This window comes from Xenopus tropicalis, chromosome 2 (genome assembly GCF_000004195.4).
Source record: "Xenopus tropicalis strain Nigerian chromosome 2, UCB_Xtro_10.0, whole genome shotgun sequence".
Taxonomy (NCBI): Eukaryota; Metazoa; Chordata; class Amphibia; order Anura; family Pipidae; genus Xenopus; species Xenopus tropicalis.
Genome location: NC_030678.2, coordinates 129,795,802 through 129,817,181, shown reverse-complemented (window position 1 = coordinate 129,817,181; position 21,380 = coordinate 129,795,802). Strand labels below are relative to the sequence as shown.

The 21,380-nt window shown below is 36.4% G+C and overlaps 1 protein-coding gene across 2 annotated transcripts in view; it reads left to right on the top strand.

The window, feature by feature from the left end:
• Window positions 1-21,380, top strand: part of tdrd3 (tudor domain containing 3) — a 102,791-nt gene that overhangs the window by 30,981 nt on the left and 50,430 nt on the right. For both annotated transcript variants that reach the window (XM_031895819.1, NM_204054.1), the window contains 2 exon segments: window positions 2,648-2,723; window positions 6,629-6,694. In XM_031895819.1, the coding sequence (XP_031751679.1) occupies window positions 2,648-2,723; window positions 6,629-6,694 (142 nt within the window).

Here is a 21,380-nt window from a genome sequence, read left to right as displayed (position 1 = left end):
CACATTCTGATGGGAGGGGGAGCAGGACAAGGGTGGGAGAGAGGAGAGGTGGGGCAGACTCGCCTGGGAATGAAGGTTATTTTTGAGAGAAGAAGTTTGATAATGAAGAACATGTTTACACAAAAGACAACCAATCCTGTGTTTCTTTTGATAGAAAACAGAACACTCACAGAAAATCAACTTTTCTGTGAGTGCTTATGGCTGTATTTACATAGACCTTTCTGATAAAGCTTACTTAGTTTTTACCTTTCCTTCTCCTTTAAGGTGCTGATGTAGATAATGTTTCCTATGGGCATTAGAAAACTGCAGACCAAAAGTGCCAGGATATAGATCAGCAATCATTACTGGGGGAACAAAAGAGATCCACTGCATTATCTGTATGCAGAAATCTACATGTTCTATGTGCTCACCAATGTCTTCTGTGCATGCTTTGTGCGTGGGAACATGGGTGGGCCTTTGCTATTATAGCACTCATTTCTGTCACAGCTTGTAGCCAGTCTTGTACAGTGGCGATTGCTTCTGGCACATTTTTAAATTGTAAGGTGGGGAGGGCTGAATGGATTGTTGATGAAGGCACGTAAATTCACAGGATGCATTTCAAGATGACCAGATGAAGTTGATTTGCATCTTAAGGGCTTTTCTTTCTTTTCGCCACTGAGCGATGTTTGAAGTAATATGATCCCACCGAATGATGCTTGATAATAACTGGGTAAAATAGTGGTTAATTAGTATATTTACAAAAGTACATCGATGACTTGGCTTTTAAAGAACAAATCAACTAAAATAAACATTTGCCATAATGTAAAAAACCTTCAAAAACAATACCACCCTATGGTTAAGTTTAGAAGGATGTGGCATGTTTTTGGAGTGTGGTGGGACTTATGCTTGCGCATGTGCAAGTATACAGTAATATTTTCTGATCTGACGCTACTATGCATTCTCAAGCCTAATTCTTTGCAAAGGACATCTGGGAGTTAGATGCATGATGTCCTTGTTCGCTGAGGCTGTTTCACAGAGCACTATTCCACCAAGATTACATATAGGTTTATAATAGGTTTATAATATTAGGTTTAGGTTTATAATATACATCCTTTTATATCTATATTCTTCTGAATTCTTATTTTTTATTAACAGTTTTTGTATTTACATAGTCAGAAAGCAAATGTAACATTGTGTATATACACATTGATTGATGGGTAAATTACTATAAACAGATATGAAAGAAAAAGAGAGAAAAAAGAAAAGAAAAAAAAAACAAAAGAAAAAAGAGAAAAAAGAAAGGGAGAAGAGAAATAAGAATACTTATAATACCATAAGAAACGACACGATAGACAAAAATGCTATTAAAAATGCAAAAATTGAGGCCTAAACATCGCTGACACACTTTACTCTTCAGTATTTGCGATGGCGAAAATTCTGCCATGAATGCATTTACTCCGGTGGTTATGTAGAGAGTTCTTAATCCTCGTTTTATAGAATTCAAGATTCTGTGGTAAGTTTTTTAATTGTGGTATTGAAGGAAAAATATCAGTTTTCCACTTTTGGGCTAGAAGTATTTTAGCTGCTTCTAATATGTGCACAGGAATGTTCATGAAGTCTGCAACCATCATTTTCACAGTAATTTCAATTCAAAAATAAACTTTGGAAACATGTATATTGAAAGCAACTGCTTTGTTGCTTTCAATTCAGCCTGAAAAATAAGAAAAGGCATAAGTTATGCTTTTTTAGTCCAATTTCAGTTTGAATACCTACCCCCATGGCTATACAGCAGCTGTGTTTATATAAACTACAGTCGTATTTCTAAAGCATGCACACCAGTTTGACCAGTGCAGGACAACAGTGCATTATGTTGGAAATAATTTAAAACTTTCATTTTTTTTAATGTTACTGTTCCTTTAAGTGTTTGTTAAAATATGTTATAAGGAGGAGGGAACGGTTAACATTACATGATGTTCTACACACTAGATTTCTTATCACTGAAATATTTATGGCACCTAAACTTGTCATTGCAAAATCCTGGAAATTGTAGATTTTGGTGAAAGAAAAACTTACCACTACACTAAATGGCAAACCTAATTTCTGAAAATATGTGACCCCTGGATTCAGTATTTCACCCCGTCTAGTACTGGCCTGCCACTCCTCTCCACTTAGCTTGTTAGATATACTTTATAGTCTTAATATTGAAAGTAGACAAGCCGCTCAGGGATAGTTGATTATATTGTTATAAGGGCCAGCTCATTATACAGAGGGCTTTTCAGTGGACTGGTGATTTGTTTTCATTCTGCTTTTGCATTCAGTTTCACATTCATTTCCCTGTTGTAATGCAAGAAACAAAAACAATACATGCTGCAAAAAAGTATGTTCAGCACAAGCCCTTTTAAGGTTTCTAGAACATTTGAAAAATCAGGGATCATTCTAATAATTATAGGTTCCATCCTAAACTGATTTTATGTAAAATAAATACATTCTGTGTGACCCTACTATCTGGAGTCCCTGATGTTTTATATGAACTGAAAATCTTTCTATATCATATTTTTGGTAATGTTCCTCTTCAAGAAGTATGTAAATTCTGCAAGAAATATTTATATTGTTTAAAACACATTTGATTGTACCATAAGTCTAATTAATGTCACTGTTTTTTTTTCAGGTGCCTTTCTGAGAATGGGTTGGAAGCATGCAAATATTCAACAGAGAACAGAACGATGTTGCTTATAGCTCTCAATGTATGTTTAGATTCTTTTTATTTAGTACTTTATATTTAATTGGGGACAAATATATAAAATAAATATTAAATAGTATGTGTTGGATGCTTGGTCATTTTCACATATAGGTTTTAATATTCTTTCCTATATTAATAATATTATTTACTGTGCTTCCTCAACCTAACTGCATATTACTCACTCATGCTACAAGCAGCCAGTAAAGCTGGCCACACACTTGAAGATCTGCTCATTTGGCGAGGTTGCCAAACAAGTGGATCTTTGCCTGATATCTTTGCCTGATTTGCTTATGTATGTGTTGGGCCTATCCTGGCTGCTCCAATTGTTTGGATCATAATGAAGGCCAATGCAGGCCCCTCTGGAAAAAAAAACACTTCAAAGCACCAATTTGGTCTCTGTCACAGCAGGATTTTTAATCCCTACCCGATTTCCAACCAGATATTTGTTGGAAAGTAAGTGGGGGAGAGCCCATATATGGGTAGATAAACTGTTGTCTCTTTCTGAGGGGGGCTAAATCAGCTGCTTAAATCTGTCCATGTAAGGCCAGTTTTAAAATTGGGCAAATTATTTGGTTATTTACATCATGCATTGGTTTCAGCCTAAAAAAAGTTATGTTGGGAATTAAATTGTTTGATAATATACTTAACTGTAAGAAAAACCGTGTGTAACAGGTTTATTAAACACCCTGTACAATTTTTAAAAAAATATTTTTTATAATCCTCATCACTATTTATGAAATACAGTATCATCAAGTGATGCAGCACTTTTCCAATTATTTATATTAAACGGGGCATACAGTAAAATAACATATCCACATTTCTCCATTGTAATTCTTTTGTGTCTTAAATATATTGGCATAGTGCCCTGTGTTCTAAACAGTGCAGGAAAAAAAAATTAAATATATATATATATATATATACACATATATATACAAGGAAGAGTGGAGCACACCCTATGAAAGTTCAAATGCCCTGGGTGCTGGCTAAAATAAGGGAATATATGGACAGAGAGCCGCACACACAAGGACTTAATAATAAAGTGAAAACATGTATTCAAAAAAATACAACGTTTCGAGTACTGACTGTACTCTTTCTCTGGTTTGTCCCTGAGGAAGAGTACAGTCAGTACTCGAAACGTTGGATTTTTTTGAATAAATTTTTTCACTTTATTATTAAGTCCTTGTGTGTGTGGGTCTCTGTCCATATATATATATATATATATATATATATATATATATATATATATCTATCCTCCTTTAGAAAGCACTCACGGTGTTTAGTCCTGATGACGATCCCGTATGGATCGAAACGCGTAGACGTTTTTGTGTAAATAAATATTTTCTTTTTTCCTAAACACCGTGAGTGCTTTCTAAAGGAGGATATGTTAAGTTGTGGTTAGCACCCGGTTTATATTTTTTGTTTTGGTGAGTGCCGATTTTGGGATTATATATATATATATATATATATATATATATATATATATATATATATATATATATATATATATATATATATATATATATATATATATATATATATATATAACGAATTGGGAAAAGAAGCCGCACTCACAGGACTTAAGTACAAAAATAAAAAACTTTTAATGGTAAATCAGTGAACTGACGTTTCGGCTGAACACCTCAGCCTTTCTCAACTTTGAGAAAGGCTGAGGTGTTCAGCCGAAACGTCAGTTCACTGATTTACCATTAAAAGTTTTTTATTTTTGTACTTAAGTCCTGTGAGTGCGGCTTCTTTTCCCAATTCGTGTTCATTCTAATTTTGAGGATTGCACCCAGGCCAAGCTGTGGATTATACGTGAGTACCAGTATTTCATTTTGTTTTTATATATATATATATATATATATATATATATATATATATATAGCATGAAATAATCCATGGCCGGCACACCCTTAAAATTCAAAAAAATTTTTTTATTGAAAACTCATTGTTTAAAAACCAACGTTTCGGTCCTCATTAGGACCTTTATCAAGGATCTTGATAAAGGTCCTAATGAGGACCGAAACGTTGGTTTTTAAACAATGAATTTTCAATAAAAAATTACTCAGATTTTGGCTGTGCACCCCACAGAATACTAAAGCCTTGGAGTGCAGACTCCATCCAGGCCTTTTCAGCTAAATTACAGCAGGAACTAACCAAGTAGCATTATTGGAGACATAGTTTAACAATAGCAGGAAAGCCAGCATGTCTTCAAGCTTGCTACACAAAGGTCACATTTGCTCTCTTTATATGGATGATAATGTTTTAAAATATTCACAGATAATCCTAGTTTTCTAAGAATGGTGCAGATTTTACAGCTCACTCTTTAATATGAATTGCAGGCTGTCAATCTTGCCGTTAAAGTGATACTGACAGCCAGTTAAAAAATTTTTTTTTACACCTGCTGCTGTGTTTTAATTTGTATCAGCTTTAAATTCCTTATAAACTAAATCTGCAAAGTTTTTTTGCTTCATAATTATGGTAGCGCGAATTACAGACCCACGGAGCAGCCATGTTTGTTTTTTTTTTTGTTTCATATTTGAATTCTTTGTGCGAAGAGCAGAAAGGGGGGGAAGCCCTTTGAAGCAGACAGGCAATGAAAAGGTCAAGCCTGCCTGCTATCTAGTTCATAATGCGAGGAGCGAGGGAGGGAGGGGGAACTCTTTGAAGCAAACTGCAAGTTGAATCCTCCCACTTTATGATGTAGTCGTTTTGACAGATTGAGAAGCTACAATCGGGCAGCCAGACAGTCGGGTTCAGGATCTTCAGTAGGATTTATGTAGAGAAGCAGGACTTTTAGGAGAAAACAGTCAACATGACCTATGGGTAGGTTTGGAAGTAGGTTCATATTTTTAAAAGAAATTTTTTGGTGTCAGTATCACTTTAAATAAAATTTACCTGAAGACTTTCCCAAAGCTGCTAGGAAATTGTAATGTGGTGACGAACTAACTGGATACTTTTACTTCACAGATATTAATCTTTATCATTTATGCTACATTTCAATCATGTTGCACCACTCTTTAGCTTCAATTCTTAATACCCCCCTTAACCCAACTTCCGTTAACAGTGCACTTAGTAGCAGGGCTTTGCACCATTTAGGGATATATTTATTATGCTGTGTAAAAAGTGGAGTAAAACATTACCAGCGATGTTGCTCATAACAGCCAATCAGATGCTTTGCTTTGGTTGAAATCTAATTGCTGATTGGTTTCCCTGGGCAAATCACCGGTAATATTTCACTCCACTTTTTACACAGCATGATAAATATACCTCTTAGTGTACATTTTGATTTTATACCCAGGACAGCTGTGTACCTTGCTTTATGGTTAAGCTTACTCACTTTGAGGTAACTGACACCTTTTAAAGTGAAACTTTTCCATTTAAAAAAAAGTAAAAAAACAAATGTAATGAAATTCCTCTGTGACTTCTTATATTTTACAATATAAGGTAAATTAATGCCTCTTCAGTCCCTTTCTTGATATTCTCCTTTTATTTATACAGTTAAACAAAATTTCATTATTTTTCACTTGGCATTCTTTCTCATTTTTATTGAAAATTACTATTGAACATGTTTATTTGCAGGAAAATATAAGAAGTGAGTTCTATATCTGCAAAAATATAGCTTTACATACACGTATTTGACAGATTTAAAGACTGTGACATTTAGTTCACGTGCTCTCACTTGTCCCTGTGTTTGTGGAAAGTACTACAGTAGAACCCCCATTCTAAGTTTTTCCAGGGGACCAGAAAAAAAAATGGTGCAAACTCCAGGAAAATGTAAAATCAGAGAAGTTTATTATGTGTTATTTATTAGTAGGACCACAAAACAATAGTGTAAAATGCAGGAAAACGTAAAATCGGGATGTGAAATTGAGGTTTCACTGTACTGTTTTCTCCTTTTCTTTGCAGACAGATCTGAGAACCACTGGGAAGAAATTTCTCCCAAATGACATTAACGGAGGCAAAGTAGAGAAGGTAGGTTAGCAACCTGACTCTCTTTTTCATGCAGTTCTCACTCTGCATCTTGATTTTTTTTTGCTTAGGTAGAGCAGGGGCTTCTTTTCTTGTTTTATTTTATAGACTTGGATGTTATGTATAAGGTTATTCTTTAGAGGATTCATAAGATGAATTGTGTTAAAATTGCATGACACTGCCTTTGACCTCTTTGGTGTCTCAAAAGTAGTAGCTTTCACTTAAACTGATTATATTCCGACTCTATTCCTTTTCTGCGTGCAAAGCCCATGGAAGGTACACAACAGTGTTTTATTCATGTCTGCAAGGCGATTTAGCTTGGAAGTAAATCAGACTTGAGTGGTGGTGAACAGTGTCTGCGTGTGTGTTGAGTTACCAGCTGTTTCCATTTGTTTATCAGCTGGTGATTCATTGTCTGACAGGATTCGTGACAAGTCTGCTACCTGCCTAATTCAGAGGTGACTGCTAGCTGGCAGAGAAGCAGCCAGTGTCGCAGTGTCACTGTGAAATCTGTGTTGAACCGGGAAACAAAGTTATATGCTGATATAAGGCAAAATTGCACATATCTATAGAACAGATGCTAATAAAAAACCTTATTTTATATTATTCCAATTTTTATTAATAATAACATGTATTTATAAAAAGCAAACATATTCCACAGGTCTGTACATTAGAAACATACAATTATATTGTATACAATATTACATACAAAAATACAAAAAAAATTATGAAGTTGAAGAGGGCTGTTCTCAAATATAGAGCAATACTAGCTTTGTATGTCTGTCCATATAGAATCCAGCTGATGTGCTTTACCACTTGAGTGTTATAAATATTTTTGGCATACATTTATACATTTTTGGTTATACATTTAAATGGGAACTGCCATGGTACTTGCATCATGCATTTTCAATAGACCAAAGCAGGTACTTACCATTAGGTGGTGTTATAATGTTCACTTAACTGTAAATCACAGTGTTAATATAGTACACATGTATTGTATAGTCGCAATCATTTAAAAGTGTAAAAAAGGCATTCTGTCATACTTTATCGATTATTAAGTGGCGAACAAATACATAAATAATGTTCACATGCAAGGACACATCAGATATGTCAAGGCGCTTAAACATAATGCATTTGCAAAAGAATTGTTTCAAACTCTGCACATATTTGTAAAAACCATTTCGGCAACTTATGTTAGGGAGCGGCAGATAGGCACACGCATGCACATAAGATTTTGTGACAACGACAATGACGTTGGCGCTGACAGTATGGCAACCACCAACTGTGATGCAGTGAAGACTTTGCTTAGATAGATGCTGACAAAAGTAATGGGTATTCTGAGAAAAAAAACAAAACAATGAAAACCATCATTTGGATACGGGTAAGGAGGACAATGTGTGAATTTGTGTTTTGGGGGCTTTTCTAGTGCTACACAGTGTGTTAAAGGAGAAAGAAAGGTAAAAACTAAGTAAGCTTTATCAGAAAGGTCTATGTAAATACAGCCATAAGCACAGAAACGCTGCACTGAGTTCTCTGTCAAAAGATTTGTTGTGTCTGTTTTCCTGTGCCAGAGACATGCAGCTCTCTCCTCTCTCCCCTCCCTCAAGAATGCTAAGGACTCACTCTTCCCCCGCCTTAGGAATGTGGATCTGAGCCAATCAGCAGGAAGCTTCCTCATAGTCTTACAAACTGAGCATGTACACTGGTCTGGGTCTCGGTGCAGGAGGCATTATAGGAACTTTCTTTACACAGCTCAGCATTTTTTCTTCATGTTTGGATTCTGATCATCTGAACAGGTGAAATATGGGGAGACTTTATGGCACTATTGAGAAAACTGAAGCTATGCCTGCAGCTTGAGATTAACTCGTTATTAGCCTTTCCTTCTCCTTTAAATGCTAGAGAAAAGGCTGAGACGTGTACATTCATTTACTTTTCTAAGCATACCATTATTATCATATCTTTCTAGAACAGTTTAATTATTTATAGTTTTCAGACACCTAGGGGCTGATTCATCAAAGTAATGGGTAAAATTCGGATTAGATACGATAATTATACCTACGATAATTATACCTATTTCTGGATGAATCAGCCCCTAGACACCTAGGGTCTGATTCATCCAGAAATGGGTAAAATTCGGATTAGATACGATCATTTCTGATGATCGCAAATATCACGAAAATACTTCCGAAAAAATTGTATTACTCACGATAATATTGTATTGGCGATCAGAAAGTCAAAAAATGTTTGTATCTGAACTATCGTAAACGGCGGGAAAACCTTTCTGACTTTGAACCTTCTGTGCGTGTTTTCGGAAGCCTCCCATAGGACTCAATGGCACTCTGCAGCTCCAACTTGGCCAAAGGAACGTCACAATACCAAAGCTTGAATGAATCCAAAATTTTTGTACTCGGCGCGACAAATACGATTTTGTCGCACTAATTGTCGTGAAGTACGAAAACAAATTAACAAAAAAGTCGCAAAAAAACAGGCAGTACAAAAACTCCCCCCTAGTATACTGTTAGGGGTATATTTATCATGCTATGTAAAAAGTTAGAGTGAAGCATTACTGGTGATGTTGCCCAGGGCAACCAATCAGCAATTAGATTTCAACAGTTTTAAAACCAAAACAAAGCATCTGATTGGCTGCTATGAGCAACATCACCGGTAATGCTTCACTTTTTACACAGCATGATAAATATACCCCGTAGACTTCTGTACAAATACACTTATCTCTATATGTATTCAGATTGTTTCAAATATAATGCTAATTATCTTTTACAGCCATAATCACATTAAGTTTCATTTGTGCAGTGTGTTTTATAATTATTTTCAGTCACATAACTGTTAGGATGGCCTGTGCTTGCAGGGGCTCACAGTGGGAATCTTTGCTTCCACCTAGTGGGCAGCCTACATACCCCACACTCCAAATTTACATTTCACACACTGGTATGCATAGTATAAAAATCATTTGAGAGCCACTTAGGTCTCCTCTCCTCTCACTGATTCATGGAAACTGTTTTTCACAGGACAGGGACACTGAGCTGGGTAAATATTAGAACCCGGGTTGTAATGAATATCAAGGTTTTGTTTCAGTTATGTATATATATAATATATATATAATATATATATAAGTTTAAGCACACCAAACAAAAAGGCATTAAACCTGGTTGCTATCCAAGCTTAGTACAGGTATCGGACCCCTTATCCGGAAACCTGTTATCCAGAAAGCCCATCTCCCATAGACTCCATTTTAATCAAATAATTCAGAATTTTAAAACTGATTTCCTTTTTCTCTGTAGTAATAAAACAGTACCTTGTAATTGATCCCAACTAAGATATAATTAATCCTTATTGGATGCAAAACAATCCTATTGGGGTAAATTAATGTTTTATTGATTTTTTAGCAGACTTAAGGTATGGAGATCCAAATTACAGAAAGACCCCTTATCCGGAATACCCTTGGTCCCGAGCATTCTGGATAATGGGTCCTATACCTGTAATACACAAAATCAAAGTATAGATGCACACCAGGTATTTTTAGTCTTTTAGTCTTGAGAAAGATGCAAATTAAAAGTTACTTTTTTTCTCTTACTAAAAATACATGTCTATCTATCTATCTATCATCTATCTATCTATCTATATAGCACCACTATGTATGACCATCCTAATCCCCAAGTAAACCCCCCAGACATAGCCCTCGGTTTGTGCATGACTTCCTCCTCATTCATTACTTCCTCTCACTCTCGCATCCAGGACTTCTCACGTGCTGCACCCACCTATGCTCTGCGCCATCCCAGTAGACACACTCAGAGTCTCCAGGCTTTTAAACGGTCACTTAAAACTCACCTTTTCATTTAAGCCTATAATCTAAACCCTCAGCAACTTGATTACCCACTAAACCCCCCTACCCTTTGCTCACACGCTCATTAACCACTGGTATTCACCTTTTACTTCGCTCTTACCATCACTTTACAAACCAACAGGAACACACTATTTACCCTTACTTTATGTCTCAATTGCCCACCCTATATTGTCTTATAAGAGCATCCAAATATTGCTGTGAATCATTTTTAGGGAAATGTTTGTCTGTATATGTTAACTGTTTGGTCTTATATTTGTATCCCTTTACTCTGTAAAGAGCCGCACAAATTGATGGCGCTATATAAATAATAATAATTATTGGATGCAGGTATGTCTGCATAAATAAAATTGCATTCAGATTTATTTTTTTAAAGTTTAGATAGTGTTTGCTTTCTTTTCTACAACCTTTTCTACACACACCTAACTATATGAGCTCATTTCAAAAAGACGGTTTGTTTTCCTTTTAATATTTTGTGCTCCTTTTAATTTCTTTTCTAGGTTAGTTTAAGAGTTATTTTTATTTTATTTTGAAAACACTGGCTGGTACAAAGGAATAAAAGCACAGGATTGCCATAACACATTAAGGATTAGAGAAAGCAGCAGTTGCATGAATTGGGATGGAAACAATGAATCAGAATTCTTTTTATGGTGTTGACATTTTCATCATCTAACATAGCTGACTTATTTCTCCTGCTGTGTAATGGTGCTTTTTTATAAAGCTAGTTAGATATTTAGCCATAAAGGGTGCTGGAACTGCAGCTATGAGGGGAAAAAATAAAGGAAGAATAGGGAAAATTTATGGCTGGTGCATCAAAATGAATGCACTTAGGTTTCCATTCTTGACGCAAATTATTTCATAACTTCTAGTACAAAATGGTGTTTGAACATGAATTAGTTGGTACCATGCACGTCTGGTGAAATGCTGCTTTTGGTTTTCACCAAAAGTCTGCTAATATTGTTGCCAACTCATTCTTTCTTTGCCTGGCAGAGCATATTGTTTCAGGTGCGCATTAACAAACTTCAGTTTGGCCTTGATGTTCTTTCTGGCAGCAAAGAAAATTTTCGATTGGCCCACAATATGTAGATCTAATTTCTGCAGCCTCTTTCTAATGGTAGACAATTCTGGGGTTCTTAGTAATTGCTTTCGGCATCTTGTGTTGGCATGGCATGGCCTGGGCAAGCTTGACAGTTGTTAAAAGTTAAACTATTCTCTGCTCATAGATGATCTTCTGGCTAGTGCAATGATTGACATCAAAATGTTTTCTAAACTTCTTTATATCCCTTCCCAAATTCCTAGGCATCTGTAACCATTTTTCTAAAGGCATATAAAATGCAAAATATAGCTGCACTCGCTTATTAGAGAGAGTGCCTGGGTGCTCACAGCAAAAGATAGAGAGAGAAAATGTATTTTTCAAATATATATAATTTTTTAGGCATATATACAGTGGATATAAAAAGTCTACACACCCCTGGTAAAATGTCAGGTTCCTGTGCTGTACAAAAATGAGACAAAGATAAATCATTTCAGAATTTTCCACCTTTAATGTGACCTATAAGCTGTACCAATCACATTCAAAATCATGTTAAATAGGAGTCAGCATACACCTGCCATCATTTAAAGTGCCTCTGATTAACCCCAAGTAAAGTTCAGCTGCTCTAGTTGGTCTTTCCTGATATTTTTTTAGTCACATCCCACAGCAAAAGCCATGGTCCACAGAGAGCTTCCAAAGCATCAGAGGGATCTCATTGTTAAAAGATATCAGTCAGGAGAAGGGTACAAAAGAATTCCCAAGGCATTAGATATACCATGGAACACAGTGAAGACAGTCATCATCAAGTGGAGAAAATATGGCACAACGTGACATTCCCAAGAACTGGACATCTCTACAAAATTGATGAAAAGACGAGAAGAAAACTGGTCAGGGAGGCTACCAAGAGGCCTACAGAAACATTAAAGGAGCTGCAAGAATATCTGACAAGTACTGGCTGTGTGGTACATATGACAACAATCTCCCATTTTCTTTATATGTCTGGGCTATGGGGTAGAGTGGCAAGATGAAAGCCCTTTCTTATGAAGAAAAACATCCAAGCCAGGCTACATTTTGCAAAAACACATCTGAAGTCTCCCAAAAGCATGTGGATAAAGGTGTTATGGTCTGATGAAACCAAGGTTAAATTTTCTGGCCATAATTCCAAAAAATATGTTTGGCGTAAAAACAATACTGCACATCACCAAAAGAACACCATACCCACAGTGAAGCATGGTGGTGGCAGCATCATGCTTTGGGGCTGTTTTTCTTCAGCTGGAACTGGGGCCTTAGTTAAGATAGAGGGAATTATGAACAGTTCCAAATACCAGTCAGTATTGGCACAAAACCTTCAAGCTTCTGCTAGAAAGCTGAACATGAGAAAGAACTTCATCTTTCAGCATGACAACGACCCAAAGCATACATCCAAATCAACAAAGTAATGGCTTCACTGGAAGAAGATTTAAGTTTTGGAATGGCCCAGCCAGAGCCCAGACCTGAATCTGATTGAAAATCTGTGGGTTGATCTGAAGAGGGCTGTGCACAGGAGATGCCCTCGCAATCTGACAGATTTGGAGTGTTTCTGCAAAGAAGAGTGGGCAAATCTTGCAAAGTCAAAATGTTGCTAATAAAATAGAAAAGGTGCTTCAACAAAGTATTAGTTTAAGGGTGTGCACACTTATGCAACCACATTATTTTAGTTTTTTTGGTTTTCTTCCCTTCACCTAAAAGATTTCAGTTTGTTTTTCAATTGAGTGGTACAGTTTATAGGTCACATTAAAGGTGGAAAAAGTTCTGAAATGATTCATCTTTGTCTCATTTTTGTACAGCACAGGAACCTGAGATTTTATCAGGGGTGTGTAGACTTTTTATATCTACTGTATAATATATATATTAATTAAATCCAAGAATAAGTAGGTGCACACCAGGACCCTTTAAAGATAATAAATAATTGTTTTTATTTAATCATGCCATTAAAAAATATCAGGCCGATGTGCACCTACTTATTTTTGGATTTTGGATAATTTGGCACAATTAGGTAGCACCAAGGTCAGTTGTGTTGCAGGTATGGTATACTGAAAGGTATGTCAGGTATGTCATAGAGCAAGTGATGCAGAGGGTTGGAGCTTTCGATCAAATCTTTGTAGCGTTATGCTTTACTTTTTCCTATAAATAAATTTACTTAATGCCTGCTAGCATATTTTACCTTGTCTTGGAAAAATGCAGCAGTATTTTCCTTGCATGCTCCAAAGCTCTTCTGTCTTTTTGTTTGCCAATCTTGAAGCCTTTTTGTTAGTGCAGAAGTGCCAATTATGCCATTGCATTGTTTGGGCATATTGCTTTAATCATACGATCAGAGTATGGTGGTGTTGAGAGTCTGGGCTTTAAGACAGAACACCCACAAGATAAGTGTTCAGAAGGGACAGGGAACAGCAGTGTAGGAGAAGACTGACTGCTAATTATCCTAATAGCTACAGTTTGTTTTCTGAGAAGTCATTTTTGGAGGCCTTGAAATGACTTTCAGCATCTAATAGTTAAGTGTTCTGCACCAGTACCCATAATGTGTTTTCCCGCTTCTTTTGCTTTCTAAGTGCACATTTAATGGTATGAAGATATGCTCCTGCAGACATGCCACGTCTTTCTCCATGCTGCACAGGACACTCTACATTGATTTTTAAAAGTCGTTTTTTAAATTCACTCTATCTCTGATTCATATAAATGTCTGTTCTTTGCCTAAGTTATATAAATCAATACCTTCACACTCCTGCAGTGAACTGTAACAACAACAGAATGAATTCAGTATCAATGTAATTATACACTATAGTCATATAAATGAACTGGCCTAATTATCAATGAAATGACATAATACGCATGGAGCAAGTCGCCTGTAAATTTTCCACTGTGGGTTGTACATATGCCCAGGTGGGTCTTGAAATTGTAGGAGGCCAGGGGATTTGTCAAAGGCTCTGCATCCTGCTAGTAGATCAGATTGCATCTGTCACCTTCTTTGACTTAAAATATTTCAGTTCAGCCATTTAAAGGAATCTGCAAATTGTCTGTTGCTTAGACCATTATTGTTTATTTTATGTGCTCTCCACAAATTGTGTGCTCTGGTGTCCTAATTTGTATGAGCATGCCAAAGCACACAACTTAGAGTGGTCATTCCTAACCAGTGGCTTGCCATTAACATGTTGCTCCCCAAACCCTTGGATGTTGCTTCCAGTGGCCTCAAAGCAGGTGCGTAGTTTTGAATTATTGGCTTGAAGACAAGTTTTGGTTGCATAAAAACCAGGTGTACTGCCAAACAGAGCCTCCTTTGGGCTGCCAGTCCACATAGTGGCTACCAAATAGCTAATTATAGCACATTTTTGATACCCCTCAGGAATTTTTTTCATGCTTGTGTTGTTCTTCAACACTTTTTACAATTGAGTGTGGCTCATGGGTAAGAAAAAAAAGTTAAGGACCCCCTTGACATAGGGAAAACTTTTTTTCTTCATACAGTTTCTTATTATATCCTTTCCTTAAGTATTTATCAGATAATGAGAATTGTATATTTAAAGCTTTTGGAGTGCCAGCTTCCCAATGTTTATGTATTTTATACTATTAACCAGTTATTAAGGCTGATGCCATATGATGCTGATTTTTGGCCTGCAGAAAAACGCAGGCCAAGAATCAGTCCCTACACTGCCATTAGCCTCCTTGTTTTCCTGCACCCAAAACCATTGCATGGGCTAAGTGGAGGCACATGTGGTAGATATTGAAGAAGCGTGAGAGTTTGCATTTCGGAGCCGAAGTCCGCCATAGGGGTTGATTCTCGGCCTGCTTTTTTCCTGCATGCTGAGAATCAGTCCCGGGTGGCATCAGCATAAAGGTACCAAATATTGCACAGATGGGGTGTAAATGTATATTACAAATAACTAAGGATTGAGAATACAAGATAGGAAACATTTATCACTAGATACTTAAGTTTAATGGAACAAAATCTGTCTCGTATCAGTAAAAGCTAACTGAACATGTAGAATAGTCAAATGGGTATTGAGGTATTTATGCCAGTGTAAACTGACATTTATGTAAGTAGCGGGGTATGTGGCACAGAATAGCTGAGCTAGTACTCTGTACCACTAAATTTACAGAATGGGCTAGAGCAGTGCTGTCCAACTTCTACGGTGCCGAGGCCCGGAATTTCTCTCGCATACATGGTGGAGGGCCGCTAATGGAAGCCAGTTTTGACCACTCACCCTTTAAACCACACCCAATTTATCACTATGGGGGTAGTGCAGCAAAAACCCAAATGCTTCGTCCTCACTCACACCATCATTCATATGTGAAAGAATTATGTCATATTAAGACGTACCCTTAAATCCATATGCCTCCTCCTCCCCTGTAGATAGCACAGCAACCCCAGCATATAATTACACACCTTAGGGACCATTTCATTGCTATTTCCACCTGCTAACAAACTCCCAAAACAAACCCCTGCCAGGTTTACCTCCCACAGGCAGCATAGGGTAGGCAGAGTATGGCACACACAGGCAGCACTCTGCCTGCCCTATGCTGCCTGTGTGTGCCATACTCAGCCCTACCCTGCCTGTGTGTGCCATGCTCTGCCTGCCCTATCCTGCCTGTATGTGCCATATTCTGCCTACCCTATGCTGCCTACACACAGGCAGCATAGACCAGGCAGTACATACAATGTCTGAGGTGTGAACAGGAGAACAATATGGGTGATTACAGCCTGAGCCTGAGGTGTGAACACTGCAGGGGGTAAACAATGCAGAGATTTAGCTTAGGCCTTATTCATAAAACAAGCTCCTAACTAACTAATTCCTGTGGGCTGCTACGCTGTGCACTGTGAATTTGCTGGTTTGTGAACACAAGGCTACTTATTCAAGAGAGACTCTAGGGCTCATTTACAGATATGGTATTAATTGTACAATATAGTTCAGTAGTCAGTAACAACCTGTCCGGTCTTTGATTTTATTTTCCAACTTGTAAGCAGACTGCTGAAAATGAATTCAGCAGATATATTTGTAAATCAATCCCTTGCGTGATCCATTCAGCAGGTATAGTCATCAGTACCAATGCACTTCTACCATACATTGACATTTATCTGTTTGACCCTTACCATGAATTGGACTAACTACAGGCAGTTTATTTTTCTATAGCAACTCCAGCTAGGAATTTGTATTACATGATATATTATGCTATTAAAAATCAGTACCTCGTATAGCCTTGTTTACTATTGTGCTGTGTGTCATGTTTTCTAATTGTTCCCAGTTTAGGTAATATAGGTTAAAAAAGACACTTGTTCATTGAGTTTAGCCTTTTAGGTCTAAGTAAAACATGCGTGACTTCTTGGTAATATAGAGGAAGGCAAAAAAAAACAACCTTCTAAAGCCTAAAGTTTGTAGACCGATCCCTTGATTAATTTTGTATTAAGAGCTATATTCAGTAGGCCTATAGCATCCAAGCACACAACCCCTTCTTGAAGCTATTTAATGTATCAGGCAGTACAACTCAGGGAGAAAATTTCCACAACTTTACAAAAAAAACCCTTTCTGAATATTAAGGTAGAACCTCTTCTTCTAATCAGAATGTCTGCCTATGTATCATTTGTAAGGCTCTACTGGTAAATAAAACATCAGATTGTTTATTGTATTGTCCCCTTATATATTGGAAATGGTGGTGTACTGTGCTAGCTAGTCAAAATGTTACATGGTAACCCTTTTGCAATAACAAAAGTAATATAAAGGTGATACCTTTATTGGCTAACTAAGATAACCATAGCAAGCTTTCAGAACATTTTAGTTCCTTTTTCAAGCTGATTACAATGAAGCTGTGGTGCTCATAGATCAAATAACCAGATAAAAAGAATACCCATCTGTGTGGAAGGTGTGAACAAAGTCATATACAAGGGGGCCTGCAAGGGACAAACAGATAAGGTACAGGTATAGGATCTGTTATCCAGAAACCCGTTATCCAGAAAGTTCCGAACTACGAAAAGGCCGTCTTCCATAGGCTCCATTATAAGAAAATAATTCTAATTTTTAAAAATGATTCCCATTTTCTCTGTAAGAATAAAACAGTTAGCCAATAAAGGTATCACCTTTATACTGCTTTTGTTATTTTATATTTCAATAAGGTTACCCTGTAACGCCTTATATATTTAAATATATAGTGTAAATATGTGTAAACATCCCCAACTTGGCCAGATAAGGTCAGGGAAAAACTTTTCATAGTAGCATAGTTGTCCCTTCTTTGGGCTCTCATTATTTCAGTTATATCCAGTTAGATAGGGTCTTACCAGCGCCCTGTGAAGGGGGAAAATGGCCCTCTTCTCCCACCAATCTCTTTACCTTATAATACAGCATGAAACCAACTGGAATTGCTTCCCACAGCCAAGTTTATTATTTACAGGTACCCCTAGGTCTTTGTCCAAGATGGATTTGCCTAACACAGTCCCATTAAAGGTGTTACTGGCTTGCATATTTTTACATTCTAGGTGCATAACCTTGCATTTATCAACACCAAATCCAAATGCCACCCAGATAATTTGTTAATTTGTCAAGATCCTGCTGCAAGGATGCTACATCCTGAATGGAATTAATTGGGCTGTATAGTTGTGTATCATCGCTGTTATATTACTTAGAATGCCATCCCCTATGTCATTAATATGAACAAATTAAATTAAAGTAGACCAATCCCTTTTTATATATATTGGAATTATATCAAATTTCCTACTAGCTATACCAGATGAAAGTGAAAAATATCAATAAAAAAGGCCTGGCTAATACTGAACTAAGCTCTCTAAGTACCCAAGGGTATATTCCATCTGGCTATGGTGCCTTGTTCCCATTCATTTTAAGTAAACCTTTATGTACCATATCTTGCATCAACCACTGACTAGATTGAGCTGAGCCATTGGTTCCCCTATATGGTGGGTCTTGAAACTCTGACCCTTCTATTGTATAAACTGAACAAAAAAATTGGCTAAGCACATTTGCTATAATCTCGACCTGCATCTTTTTACTTTTAATATACCTACAACATTCTGTATTTTGAGGTATTTGCAATGTGAGATTCCTATTATTAGAGATTTCTCAGTGATGCTTGCCAGATGGACAAAATGCTATAACTCTTTCTGTGAGCCATTGTTCTTTTTTTTTTAAAATGTTAAAAATTTCAGTCAATAAATTTGTCAGTGCCTTAAGACTAATATTAATCCTGTCTTAGTGTAAGTTCCTTCGTTATTTTACCAATTGTTTTAATTATCTAGTTCAAGGGCAGATTCCATTTGGTGCACCAGGGGCAAAGCAGAAACATTCGTTATGGCCTGCAGACTAGAGTCTAAGCAAAATAAGCAGTAAAAATGATTTTGAATGAATGTTTTTTTGGCGCTAGGGGGGCCTATTCATGAAAGCACAATTTTTTTTTCATAAAAAAACGTATTTTTTTCTGATATATAGAACTTTTCGTAATGACCATGATAATATTGTTAAAATTGCATAACTTTTTTGTGGTTTTCGTTAACTTCCACGGAATTCGGAATTCATTCAAACTTTGGTTTTGGAAGGCTTCCAAAATCATACATTGAAGTTTCAAAGCTTATTGGTTTTCATCCCATTTGCGATCGTTCGTATACGAAAATTTTGTGACTTCCGAATCGTAACCAAAATATTTTCGTACGACCGAAAAATAATTTTTGTGACATTTTCGACCATCAGAAATTATCATGGTTACTCCAAAATTTTTCCAATCGTGCTTTTAACCACCCAAATTCCATTAATGGATGGGCCCCTAGGTATATGTCTGATATTCGTTACTATACTTATTTTCGTCTAGCTTTTCAGGTTCCTGTGCATTCTTACATTTCACCACAAGATGGCAACATTGCTCTAGAATGAGCTTTTTGTTTAACATAATTGCCTAAAATGGTAGCAGGAGCGAAGCGAAAATCCTTTTGCAATAATAAAATACGCAATGCAGAATTTGTGTACTTTAGATTGATTGGTGTGAATGTCAGAACTCTCAAAGTACCTGCAGCCATTAAGTAGTTATAGGAAGAAGAACCGTACTTTGCTCAAATCATAGGCATTTTTCCTCATTTTAAGATTAGTCACAAAAGGTTTTTGTTGCCTTTGTTGCTTTGGCTCATATAGAGCTAAATAAAATGCATTGCATCTTTGTAACTTTTTTAAAGTCAGTGTTAAAATCTGTGGCCTTTCAGGTCTTGTAAAAGGACATGTCAGATGGCTGTCAGGCATTTTATGCAGTAACAATACATTTTCCAGGTATAACAAATAATTATGTGCCACCTGTTGTAAAATATAGGAATTAGAAGTCATTTTGGCTTTCCATGACCTGTATAAAAGCATTTGAGCTGCTGCAGCTTTGTGCCTTTGTATTGCCATGGAACTCTTCTCTGACTTCTAGTCTTTATTATGTATATTAACTCACATACAATATAGGTATGAGACCTGTTATGTAGAATGCTCGGGACCTGGGGTTTTCCAGATAAGGGATCTGTAATTTGGTTCTCCATCCCTGCTAAAAAATCATTTAAACATTAATTAAACCCAATTGCCTCTGATAAGGATCAATAATATCTTAGTTAGGAACAACTACAGGTACAGGACCTGTTATCCAGAATGCTCGGGACCAAGGGTATTCCGGCTAAGGGCTTTTTCCATAATTTGGATATCTATGCCTCAAGTCTACTAAAAAAAAATCAATAAACCATTAATTAAACCCAATGCAATTGTTTTGCATCCAGTAAGGATTATTTATGTCTTAGTTGGGATCAATTACAAGGTACTGTTTTATTACTACAGAGACAAAGGAAATCAGTTTAAAAATTCTGAATTATTTGGTTAAAATGGAGTCTATGGGAGACAGGCTTTCCGGATAATGGGGTTCCAGATAAGGGATACTATACCTGTACAAGGTACTGTTTTATTATTACATAGAAAAAGGGAATAATTTAAAAAAATTATATTATATGCCTAAAATGGACTCTGTGGAAGATGGCCTTCCCGTTATTTGTAACTTTCTGGAAAACAGGTTTCCAGATTCTATACTTGTACTGTATAACTAGAGAAAGACTGGTAGGCATTCATGGGTCTTTTTTTGCTTTTAAATAACTGTATTTTAAACATTGTATGTGTATATTTCTATGTTCCTTATCTTAATAAAAACTAATCAAATAGCACACAACTTGCCCTGTATGTAGAATAAATTATAGTATGTAGAATGCATGCAGCTTTTGTAAATGTTAGCCTGTACCTGTTACACACACAGTGATGGCTTGCTAGCTCTCCTTCCACCACATTATGCTAGCTGAAATGATTTATGGAAGTTACATGTAATTTGCATTTTGGGCTATTTTCTACTTGTGAACAGAATCGCACATTCAATAACCTTATTTGGTATATTCACCTTTCTATATTGGCTGTTTACTGAGATGCAAAGATACTTCATATTCTTTAAAAGGTTCATAGCACACTATGGGCACTATATAGTTAAAGATGTACAATATTCATTACATAGTTAGATACAATACAAAATGTAATTGTGCATTGCAAATTTATTAGGTGTTGTAGTTTTGGGCGCAAATTTATTGCACCCCAGGATACATTTTATTACATACACTGCATAATGGCACTAATGGCAAACGGTTTTTTTTTTTGCTTTTTTATTTTGGGCTTCGGGGCACTGGGTGCTTGGAAAATACATATTAACATTTGGCAAGTAGAATATTTGCACAGAGGGAAAATTGATATGCGCTGTGCATATTTTTTAAA